General features: G+C 39.0%; 1 protein-coding gene across 6 annotated transcripts in view; it reads right to left on the reverse strand.

Moving 5' to 3' along the window:
• LOC131466133 (inactive N-acetylated-alpha-linked acidic dipeptidase-like protein 2) overlaps positions 1-12963 on the reverse strand; it is a 396981-nt gene that overhangs the window by 152184 nt on the left and 231834 nt on the right. For all 6 annotated transcript variants that reach the window (XM_058639293.1, XM_058639292.1, XM_058639294.1 and 3 more), the window contains one exon: positions 1489-1608. In XM_058639293.1, the coding sequence (XP_058495276.1) occupies positions 1489-1608 (120 nt within the window). The remainder of the gene's footprint in view (positions 1-1488; positions 1609-12963) is intronic.

A 12963-nucleotide genomic window follows, 5' to 3' on the forward strand; every position in this document is an offset into this window, starting at 1 on the left:
CCCTTGTTTAGTTTCCATGAACAGAAACAATGTAACATAAATGATATGCTGCATCCTTCATGCAACAGACTCTGTCAAGTAAAACCATGTTTAGTGTTTTCTCGCTAAACTCGATCTTTACATAAAAGAAATCCCTTTGTGTGTACAGCAGCGTGGGAAGGTCGCCCGGCGACATGAGGTCTAAATGGTCCTCATGTCCATAGAGTGCTTTTCTAGTCTTGAGGAACATTCAAAGCTACTTTACACCATTCACACGCAGTCGTTAAGTGGAACTGACTTACAGCAATTTATGAAGTCATTTGACAGTGGTTTAAATAAAAAAAGTCAATTTTTTTCATGTGCATCATTTAAATGCGAGTAATAAATAGAAAAATAACAAAACAAATATTTGCACTGGTCTCATCGTTTAAAAAAATGGATGATAAATGACAGCATGAACATGAGATTAATCGCTGTCATATATAACACTTATATTTACGTAATCACCTATACACATATTTACGACTGCATTAAAGAAGCCTTATATTGTCACGTCACGGACAGCGCCGAGTGTGTATTCACATCTGTATAATTTAATTTGTTTTAATGAAGTGGAAACTGAATATAAATGAAGCCATAATTAACATGTAAGTAGACGTTTATGTTATGATTAAGTGGATGGGAATTTATATTTTCCCTGCCATCTTCTAATTGACAGGGGGAAAAAAATCTGCTCTCCACACATCCAGGCGAAACAGGCCTAATCCATCAATGCATGGCTAATGTTACTTCTTATGGAGGCAAATGCAGTCGCTACGATGATACAGTCGTCAGGTATGATACATTTACAGCATCATAATATAGAGAATTAGACTGACCATATTAAATATGCACCACCCGAGGGTTTTCTGCTACAGTGGTAACCAAACCCTGTGACAGCTCAGGGTTTTTAAGTGTGGTGTTATGAGGTACTGCCTCACAGTCAGTGTCCTTTAAACATTTTACACGCTCTGTGAAAACATGTCTGTCAGTCAATAAAGGCTTCACCAAATAAAAGATATCTTTGAAAATGTGTTTGTGGTTTAATCTTGTGTTACTTATGTTAATTTGAATGACAGAAGTCCCACAATAACGCTGTTGAACTTGTGTGTATCAACTACTGCTGTGTGCTGTGATGTCAGAACACTGACAGTCTCTGTGGACGTTGGTGTGTGTGGGAGTGAGTGAGTGAGTGGTTTAAAAAGCAACACATACACACAGAAGCAGCTGTCTTATGTTGAGATTCATGGTTTGACAACATGACCACACACACACACGTGTGTCATACTTTATTGTCTATTTTCCTCCAAACAGGAACATCATTAACAAAATGCTGGCATATCATTTATAGGGTGAGCCTTTTATTAAGTGCTTTATATTTGGCATATTTGGAAGCTCACATTTATGAAAGGTTTGTGGTCTCAGGCAAATCTAGTGTTAAAGCACACGTGTGATTTCCTTTAATCTCACCTTGTACAGCAGAGGTGCTTGACCAAGCTTGACCACGGCGATGCGGTTGGTGAGGTTCAGGCTGTCTTTGGCTCTCCTCAGGTCATCGACGCTGCCGTACTGCACATCCACCAGCTCCCCCTGAAGAGGAGAAACAGCACCGGGACTCAGGGATCGACAGTTAAATGCACTTTAATCAAATGTTTTCCCATGATGTTTGCATGTAATTATATTCCAGCCTCAGTCAGCCGTGCGTCTGTGCTACGGTGCCGAGTAATAAACCGAAAAACTTTGTAAAGACTGACAGAAATCACAGAGAAACACCTTCAGTCACTGAAAATAAACAGAAAGCTGATTTCTCCAGCAGGTTTGAGAAGTTTTGCATTAGAATATTTGTCTGGCCCGTTTCACAATTTCTGTGGCCATGTGACTGTGACTGTAGAACTTCTAATATTGTGAGAAACACAAACAATAATTCCATTCAGACCAGATGTCAATATTTCCAAACGCAAACTTTATGTTGACGTTTTATTTGACACATTTTTTTCAGTTTTTTCTTACTTTACGTTACTCTAGTTTAGTAGTTTTACTTTTAAATCTGACTCTGAATGGGGCTTTTATTTTCTTTGTATATATATATTTAATGTTTAAGTCAATTTTACTTCATCACCATATCCTTATATTTATTTGTTTCATTTATTTACTGTATTATGAATTCATTTATTTATTTTTCCTCTTCCTTTATTCCTGCTGCTTGTATTTTTGTAATTTTTTTGTATCTTTAGTCTGTGGCGTTTCATGTTCATCACTTAAAAACACGCCTGCAACAACTTCCAATGTTTTGGGTCAGAGAGTCTCGATGCAATGACACCTGATTTTGATAGTGTTTCTATAATTGTGTCTGTAATTGGACAAATGCTAAAACCTTTATTAATTTAATAATAATAATTGATTTATCTCTCTCTCTCTCTCTCTCTCCCTCCATCCTTCTCCCCCTCCCTGGTCCCTCTCTCTCTCCCTCCATCCTTCTCCCCCTCCTTGCTCCCTCTCTCTCTCCCTCCATCCTTCTCCCCCTCCTTGCTCCCTCTCTCTCTCCCTCCATCCTTCTCCCCCTCCCTGCTCCCTCTCTGTATCACCTGGGCCTGATTCATTTTTCATGTGGCCCGGGGGCGAGTGTAACACAATGCTGCAGTGGGGAGAAAATGAGGGGAAATGAGAGAGAGAGTGAGAGCAAGGGAGGTAGAGAGTGCCTGGATGTGTGTAAGAAGGAGAGAGAGAGAGAGTACATCTCTTTGCATCAGGAGAGCCCAGGAGAGAAGAGTGAGAGAGATTTATCGCTCCTGCCTGCATTTGCATCATAAAAGGCCTCCATTTAAACTGCAGACCATGAAAGAGTAGGAGACACAGCAAAGGGAAAATACAGAGCAACCTCTGTACACAACACTCTGAGATGTTGCTGCTGCTGCTGCTGCTGCTGCTGCTGCTGCTTATCTCTTATTCCTTTCTCGTTTCATCTCTGCGAGGTAATGACATTAACACTGAAGGTATAACAGCAGCTGTGTGGCCTAAGCAGAGAATTTCACTCCGACATCCCATTCCCGGTAAACAGTTTTGTGACCGGTGTCTTACTCGGCGTTCACTCCAGGGTCAAATGTTTCTCTGATGCACACGCCGCTTTGAAAGACCATGTGAGTCTTTGTCTTCATATTCTATGCATATGGAACTCCTGTGTCCATAGACCACATATCATAAATGGACATTGTCTTCTGGTTTGGAGGGTGAGTCAACGCAGCAAATCAATCAGGCCATCGGCAAGTGTCAGTGTTTCACATGGGCTGTGGTTAAATAGCCCAGTGGTGATGTGCAGTTACCACATGTGACCACTAAGACCCGCCAAAGCATCATTCTCATGCCTGATAGCATTATTTTAAAAGATGAAAATGGAAAACAGAAATGTTTTCTGTCTGTAATACGTGGCTCTGGGCTGAGGGCAGCCAGTTAGCCAGTTAGCCAGTTAGCCAGTTAGCCAGAATGAGTGTAATTCCTCCGTGTGTCTTTGGTTTGCTGCTTTATGGCGACGTTTCGGCTGCTCGGGTCCGACTTCTATAAGCCAAAGCTTTTCTTCTATGAAACTAATGAGAATATTTTTTATAATTGTGCACTGTTGCTTTGTGTGCACGGTTAAATGATTGAATTAAATGAATTCAATATTACCCATTATTAAAAGAAGGCAATATAACCCAGTTTTAATTACACAACTATATTAACTGTTCTTGTGACACCAACACTTTAATAATTAGCTGTGGTTTTCCCTGTGGCTGCTGGTAGTGGATGAAGGTTTATCTTCATCTTCAAGTCAAACAAACAGACTTAGGGACACTATGGGGACTTTGTCATATTTAAAGCTTTTTAATCACAGTGCGGTTCTTTAATACTTATTTGCAGCTGGTAATCAAAACATTCCTCTTCGATTAAAGCCTTTTGCTTTAAACCAACTGCTACTATAGAAAGCTGTGACTGCACATAATATGATTCCACATGAGGATTGCGGGGCTGCAAGTGCAATTCCCAGTTTACATGGGCCTTGAGGCAAGTTAAACCCTGAACAGGTCGCCATCCATCGCAGAGGCAACACACAGAAACAAACAACCATACACTCACACACTCACACACTCACACACCTACAGGCTTTTTAGAGTGTTTTTGGACACGTGGGAGGAAACGCGCACACACAGGGAGAACATGCAAACTCCACACAGAAACCTTCCTGCTGTGAGGCAACAAATGACTGCAGACGTCTACTACTGACATACAACTGGTGACAGATGTAACATTGTCACAAGTTCCACAATTCATGCTCCGGTGACAGGGTGAAACATCACCACAGGGCAGAAAATGGGAGTGGGTTCATCCCGGTTCACAAGTCCGTCAATGTGGTGTGAAAGAGACTTAGAGGATTTTCTTTTCTTCTTAACTCTGCCACAGGAGATGTTAGAGGATGATGAACGAGAACATTCTTGCTGATCGACTCCACTATTTCTGTCCCATCATAAATATTCAGTACCTTTTGAAACACATTTGAATCAATTAGAGGCATTTTTAAACTCTCCAGTTGAAGTGATGCTAATGAAATGTTTTTCTGTGTTAACGGCTTGTTGACACTGTCGCATTGAGTTCCATTTACACCAAGTTCAAAGCAGAGAAAGCCTTCACGCATGTATTTACAGAATGTTTTTAAAAAGGAACCAGATAGAACCTTTACAGATCCATTATTTTACATCAACACAGGGAATTGTTCTTAACTTGGCCACCTGCCGACTTCAGCCTAGCAGTGTTCAGGCAGAGAAAGAGCAAAGTTTCAAAGGCTCTCGTCGACAATGAGCTCAGTTTGACAGTGACTGTGAGTGAAGTGTTATATCTACAGAAACTCTAGACCTCACATTTATTTCAAATTCAAAAGAGTCAAAATCAGCTGTTTCTATAGTAGGAAATAAAAACCATCTCCAGTAAGAAAAACAACATATTTTTATGTCTTTATGACTACACGTTTTTGTGCTGTAGCACTTCCACAGTTGTGCACTATATACTGTGCATAATGTTTACTAAATAATTATTTTTATTTTTATATATAAGCATCATTTAGCCATTAAGCATAAGCATAGTCACTTTTTTAAGGAATGTTTTGAGAACATATTTAAGGATACGATTTTTATGAATGAGGCTCAATGTGTCAATCAGTCAAAACCATATTTTTTAAAATAAATTCACACTTTTAATTTAATTAATTTTGAACATGTGATATAGAGAAACACATTTAAGAAAAAAAAGACATAATAAAATAGACATATAGAGACAGTTTGTTATTTATGGAGGAGCCTCACCTCCTCACAGTTATTAAATGTAAAAAGAATTATTAATTATTAGATTTCCTTTGTAAAAAGCCAGCATGTCCATGCGGCCTTTTAAGGTTTATATTCAGGGTGACAAAATGGATCCCAAGTGGGTTTGTCCACTTTAACGCCCATTTAGTTTTCTTTCCAGGCTACCTGGTGCTAAGTGGGGACAGTTCTACTCTTCCATTAGTGACAGTATCTGGTGCAGAGTAGTTTTTTAGTACCAAGTGGGCTGAGCCGATACTAAATGTGACGTCCACAGACTGCCGGCCACTGATTGGCAGAGTGTCTGCACTGGAAGAGTCATGAGCACGACGTCCGACTTAAGAATGGAGACATTCCTGGTGCATGGAGCGACAGCCGTGCTGAAAGCCGACGATCACCAGCTGCATCACAACCCTTTCAGATTCACTACAGCGATACACCGCTGGACACAAGTCTGCTTGTGTGGTGAATAAAACAACGTCACAGCAGTTTGACGGTGGTTGACTCTGCCTATAATGAGGAAGTAGTAATGGAATGGAAAACAATACCAAACCGAGTAGATTTGAGCCGTGCTGTGCTGGAAGTGTATAGAGGAAAAGCACTATAAGTGGGAATGGGTTTAAAGTGGACCACCATGAAAACCATGGACAAATCTGCTGGCTGATATATAAGCACATAGCTCATACATAAACATTTGTATTAATATCATAGTATTTTTAGTGGTAGTAGTAGCTGTTATTGTTTTCTAAATCAATGTCATGCCTCAAAGATCTATTCCTTCTAATCATTACTATTAATAAAAAGAAAAGAAACAAACAAAGCGAGTGAAGAGGCAGGAAAAGAGAAACGCTGCGAGGAGAGGGAGGAGACTGACAGACGAGGTCATGATTGTTTGCAGTTGTCTGATGGAGAGCCTGTAATTAACTCTTATCACATGAAGTATACCATGAAGTGTCTTCACTGTCATTATGTCAGACAACAACGAGAGGCATGAAGAAAGAGAGGAGCAGAGTTTTCAGAAAGCTACCAGTTACTGCAGAGTGGAACATGGTTAACTCAGACCTGTCACATGAGTACTAGAACTGCATTATATTATATTTATTTATATTCTATATTCTAACATGTTTGATGGAGTTCACCAGTATCTGACGAGATAAACTGTTAGATATCGGTCTGTCATCCAGGTCATAGACGTCTTCAGTGGTGAGACTTACATGAAGATGTTTCACCTCTCAGCCTTAAAGACTTCTTCACCTCTGAAGAAGTCTTTAAGGTAAACAATACAGGTCATTCAGTCCATGACCTAGTTTAAGGTTGTTAGTTTCACTTCAGTTGTGGTGTGAAAGAGGGTCATTAGGGTCACCTTGGGGACACAGTCTGCTATTGTGTGAGTGTTGGAGGTCACCTGTGTTGTAACATTGTTATTTCTCTGAGAAACTCAGGAGGATTTTTAACAAACACCACATCACCGTACACCTCAACCTGTCACGGCTCCAGCTGTGACAGTTGTATGTGTTGGCTCATCATGGGCGCAGCTCCCCTCACCTGGGCTCCTGTTCATCACCTGCACTTCATCAACTCATCACTGCTTCTACAAGAGCTGCTGTATTCCCAGACTCTCATCACCATATTGTTCCATACGTACACACATACAGGTGTAAATCCCCATGGAGCTACTTGCGTCGTAACAAATAAACTTTGGGTCCTGAACTTTTGGCCAACGACCCCCAGTAGGAGACTGTGTCCCTCAGGTGACCCTACTGATCCTCTTTCACACCTCGAAACTGGGTCAGGGGTGAATGACCTGCATTGTTTCACATAACGACTCTCTCGACAGGTATCCAGCCTTCAGAGGCTAAAGACGTGGATTTTTCCACTAGTTAGTCAGAAATGAAGATGCCTCTTGTGTGAGAGGTGAAACATCTTCAACATAACACTGGGAAGTCCAGTTGCAAACCTTGAAAACTGCCCAATTACACACAGATTTACCAGACTTTGTTTCCTGCTTCCACCGTGCACCATCACAGTCCTGCGAATCCATTCTTGTGAAGACAGAATATTCATAATCTCACTTCAAAACCGCCCTTATGGACGAGGAAATATTTTAATTACATTCCTGAGCACAAGTGCTGATATTTGCATATTAATGTGTAAAAACTGATTTTCTTCCAACTGCATTGGAACTCCATTACACTGCAGAGTTCAGAACAATTGCCGCCGTGATTTATGTGAAGATAACTGCAATGACATAGAACTCATTTCTAAATAACCCCAATTACCTTAATTACAGATCTTATTAGTGTAGCAGTGGAACATATAAACTGCATTGTGTTCGATGGGGATTACACGGCTCAAGTGTCTTGTTCCTTTAAAACCTGTCCGTTAACTATTGCGACTGCAGAGCTTTTTATTAATGTTGCAAATGCAACTACATGAAGGATTTCTGTCACTTTGTGGGAAATATTCTTTTCTTAACCTTTTTCTTTCCGCTTGTATTTTATGATTCACATTTAAAAGATGATTTTTAAAATTGAGTGAAAATCCTCAGCATCAGTAAATTCAGTAAATTATAAAATATCAGAGTTTCCAAAATGATTATAGTATTATTATTATAGTCTGTTGGGATGAGCCTAATGATTCATTAACATAGTATTTTGCTCAAACAAGGCAGTTTACACAGAGGGGGCAAATCCTTTAAATGTTTACTCTTAGATTATGAATCCAAATGTGTCCATGTGCATATAAAAGGTAGCACATTTTTAATAGGTTCTGTGGGCAAGTGCTTATATGTGTGTGTTTTTAGTGAAACTAAAAGATGAATCAGTGCAAGTACAAGAAAAAAGTTGATGCGTGACTGCTTTTAAAGCTAGGAAGACACTTGATGTCGCTCTATACTTTCCACAAGCCATGTGGACTTATTTTAAGTGAATGTAAAGCAAATGTCTCATAACGTATTATATAAATAATAAACTATAAATACTGGCGGAGAATATGTGAAAACAACTGAAAATGTACTGTAAAGAATTTTGGAGAGACTGAAAATAGAATTATGGCTGGATGACGAACTAGAGCTGTAGTTAGGGCCCATTTGCAGTGACCCACCTGTGGTGCTTTACGCTCAACTGTTCTGTCCAATAAAGGCAAAAAAAGCCCAACAAATGTTTCAAGAAAACAACCAAACCTGCAATTTATTTGCATGTTAGTTGTATTTTTCAAACCTGTATTCTGTTTTTTTCAGATATTCAATGTTGTTTCTGACAGGTACACATCAATTCAATCAGGAAGTGTGTTGTTGATAATGCAAATAAGCAAAAGAACTGCTCTCTTCTTTACGTATTTCTTAGGTCCTTAGATGCTGACTCCACCCATTTTTTCCTTTGGAAACATTGTTTTCTGGTCCTTATGATTTACTGCATAATGCCACTGTGCTTGGTGTAAATAGAGGGGGCAATGAAATTAATCTCTGAATGATTTGCACTTGTGTGCCGTTTGTTTGCATCACTGTTAATGCACAAATGCCTCAAGGGTTGGAGTGACCGTACCGTACCTCCGCCTAGATTATCCACAAATCCTGTAGTGGAGGTGTTTAGACAGAAGTAACCCTGATCTGTGAGGAGGAGGAGGAGGTGCCCACTTCATCATGTGATGACCTCAGAGTGAGTCCCCTGCCTCCAGCTGTTGTCTATAAACAGCAGAGTCAGCTGAGCAAGATAGGGAGGGCCTTCAGAGGAGGAAACTGCCATAGTTAGCCTCCTGCCCTCAATGGTTTGGTTGTGTTTGCCTCCCAAAGGTATAGACTGACAGTGTAGGCTGTACTTTCAGCAGCAGCAGCAGCAGTTCAATGATCAACCATCTTCTTACATCAACCGTCCTCAGGTGTCTTCAAAATCTCAAAGGCTTAACTTGTGAGATCATTAAAACCCTGCTGTTCCAACCTTTCGGATTTCACAATGTGCTTCTCTCCAGAGAACTGACCCAACACTGTTAGTGAGGCTCCTCAAAGCAGCTCAGCTCCTGCCAGTGTCCTCAGACCTTTCGAGAGTCTCCACTAACACCATTACCAACCATTGTCCTACTCCATTGTCCCGTCAGTCAACTATCTGATCAAGAGTCCTCGCTACCTTTTCCTCTTATAATTACAAGTCCAGGAAGAGTAGCAGAGTAGGTGACTCCATTTGTTCTTCTGCCTTTGACAGCAGAAGGGCAAAAGTGACATTTCAACATCCTTCCTCCAAGAGTCCAAGAATATCTGTGTGGGTATATCAACTTTTGCCCAAGAGCCCCTGAGTTCAGGCATGGATTTATTCTACTTATTTTATTTATTCTGTTAAGATGAATGCAAGATTAGTTGAGTCTAATGTCAGGGCTTTATTTAACTTATTCTTTTCCAAGAAAAAGGTGCATACACTCCACTGTTCTCTGCCAGCCAGGTTAATGCTTTTCTTTGCTCAGTTTCTTTAGAGATTTCATCACAAGTTTCTTTCTTTTCTGAAGCCTGTGCCTTCAAACTGAGCTCTGTCATCCAGATATACCTGGAGCAATCTAAAGTGATCCAGTGTGATCTAACCTGGAATGAAGGGATCTGATCTTTACTGATCGATCTTTATACTGAGTTAAAGTGATCCAAAGTCAGCTGGCTTGTTGAAAGTGCAAGTTATATGACAGAACATGCCATAATCTGAATTGATTTGTTCATAACTGAAATGACCAGAGGTGAATTTAAAGTGTTCTGATTGCATAGAATTTAAGCGATCTGAAGCGATCCAAAGAGATCTGAAGTGAGAGGAAGTAAATTGAAGTACTATGAAGTGACATGTAGTGAATTAAGTTAATTCATTGGTGATATGAAGATGACGGAAATGAATTAAAGGGCTCTGCAGTTCCTTTTTTTCATCTCCAACATAATAAATGCTAGAATGACACAAATTGAACTTAATGTGTGAAACCTTGACTCAGAGAAAAGCAGAAAATCAGGAATAAAAAGATTTGATCACATAGTGAGAATCTGTGGTGGTGAATGCTTCTCTAGTGCAGATCATCGTAATCCAAGTGACCAAAGAGTGATCTGGTGTCACATCACACGATCTGCTAACCTCAGGTTTAATAGATTAGATTACATTAAATTACAGACCATTTCTAAATATTAGACATATGATGAATCAAATCACCAACTAAAAGTGATCATGAACAAACATTATGTTTGGATGTTAACCTGCTGCTGATTTATTGATTAATCGATGGTTAATTTGTTCAATCCACTGGCTTTTGTTGTTTTTCTTGTTGTTTTTCTTCAGTTTTCCTCTCATCGTTGGGAGGCCCGACACCTTGGCTGACATCCCTGAACACTTTGGGCTTGTGAGTGAAAGAAAAAAGGCACAGGGACACGAAGCTGTTGCCCTTATTTCTCTAATGTGAGATTTGCTGTGCTACATTTGAGGTGAGTAAGCAGTCGTGGCCCTGGGCAAACCTCAGTAAAGTCGGCCTCAGCTCAGCATCCTCACTTTCGTTTGCTTCATTTCACTCTCACTTTAAAAATCATTTAGAGTTGAATCACAGTTTAAAAATGTGCATATTATTCTTTTAGTCATATATGTAATAAAGCAGCCTCCCCCCCATCACAGGTTTCTGTCATTTAAATTTGGTACAAATATTATTTTCTTCCCTGCACCTCTAGCTATGGCTCCTTGATTATGTTGAAAATCAAAATAAAGCTTTAGAGTTGTTCTGAAAACACACATCTATCTTGTTAAATAAGAATAAAAAATAATATTCAAACAACCGTTCCCTGAGGGACACTATTACCATCAACAAACACTGTGTGGATTACATATAGATGGAAAAAATAGAGCAATAACAAAATGATTTGCCCACTCAGTTTTCACAAAATAGGTATAATTTATAATCAAATTAAAAACATTTAAATAAAACTTTCCTTTTGAAACCTGATGTAAATTCTGCGGGGAATCATTGGGGAAGCAAGGCGCCCATAACATAATTATTTCTTTGCCATAAGATGATTCATTTACAATAAAAGTGCCACGATAAACACTGTGATGTTTTGCACCATTTAATTGTTAGACTAAGAGAAAGCGCAGTGATTATAGAAAAAGAGAAAAATATAAGCAATTTAGAACGGGGTCTATAATTTGGTCCATAAAGCAAAACCATAGTCGTCAACTACGTTCATATTAAAGTACAGCTAATCGTATTTATCTGAGCAAACTTAATATGTCATAAATATTTAAACAGTGTGATTTTAAGGTAATTACTTTTAGTTTTTTTTCACTACTTTTCCCTAAACCACATGCTGCTGGAACATACTGTATTGATTGGTTAATTGGTTGATTGATTGACTGATAGACTGATGGCTGGTTGGATGTTTACACATTTGTATGTATTTTTGTTTTCATGTTTTAAGTCATCTAAACCAGTGGAACAAATTAGTTGACTAACTGACTGATGGATTGATTATTAACCGATTGAAGGTTTTCATCAATTGTTGGACTTTTGAGTGGTGATCGATATACCAGGTTTTGATTGACGGATGATGAGGTTTTAATGGATGGATGGATGAATGTTTAATGCGGGGGTCTCAAACTCAAATGACCTGTGGGCCACTGACTGTCTCGTCTGGCCAGTCGGGGGCCAGTCAAGTAAAAAAAAAAAAAAAAAAAAGCCCAACCTTTTTGGGAAAAGCAACAGTTGTGGTGGACGTTATGAGCTCATATCATCAATATGCCATATTAATTCATTTTTATATATGTTTGTTTATATGTATATTGCCTCGTCTGAGCTTTTCTGTCTTTTATCCATTATTCTGTACAGCACTTTGGTCCACTGTGTTTGTTTTAAAGTGCTTTACAAATAAAGTTGGATTGGATCATTTCAAAATATAAGTGCTTGTTTTAATATGCACAAATAAAAAAAAACTATTTATGATGCAAAATTAATCTATTCATTTAAAAATAAAAACATATAGAAATTACTCGTTACAACTTGATATTGTTTGGAGGGCCACATGAAATCGATTTGAGGGCCACACGTGGCCCCCGGGCCGCCACTTTGAGACCCCTGGTTTAATGGAAGGATGGAGTTTTGATTAATTGATGGATTGATTTGGATAGATGATGGATGGATGTATTATCCATACATCCATCCATCATGATTGGATGGATGGATGGATGGATGGATGGACTTGTTAATGGATAGATGGATGGATGATGATTGGCTGCCAGGTTGGATGGATTGTTGGTTGGTCAATTATTTTATGTCATGCCAAAGAATTAAAGTAAATGATATCACAATATAACGTATCTTTCTATTTGTCATTGTTTTAAATGACACCGTGTACTATTTTCTCTATATATGTTTGGGGTTTTTAATCAGTTTTGCCTAAGCTTTGCTTAATATGTGAAAATAAGGGTCTCCCTGAATTCATTACTAAGCTTTTACATAAAGGTTAAATTGATATATATATACACATATATATAAAACAAAGACACCATCTGGAATAATGTAAGTCAATGCAGTATTTACTCCCTCTACCGTCTTATTAATGTGTGTCTTCCGTGTTCTTACATGTCCTCACAGCTGCGACCAGATGGTCCTGAGGCCCTAC

The sequence above is a fragment of the Solea solea genome, chromosome 9 (genome assembly GCF_958295425.1).
Source record: "Solea solea chromosome 9, fSolSol10.1, whole genome shotgun sequence".
Lineage (NCBI taxonomy): Eukaryota > Metazoa > Chordata > Actinopteri > Pleuronectiformes > Soleidae > Solea > Solea solea.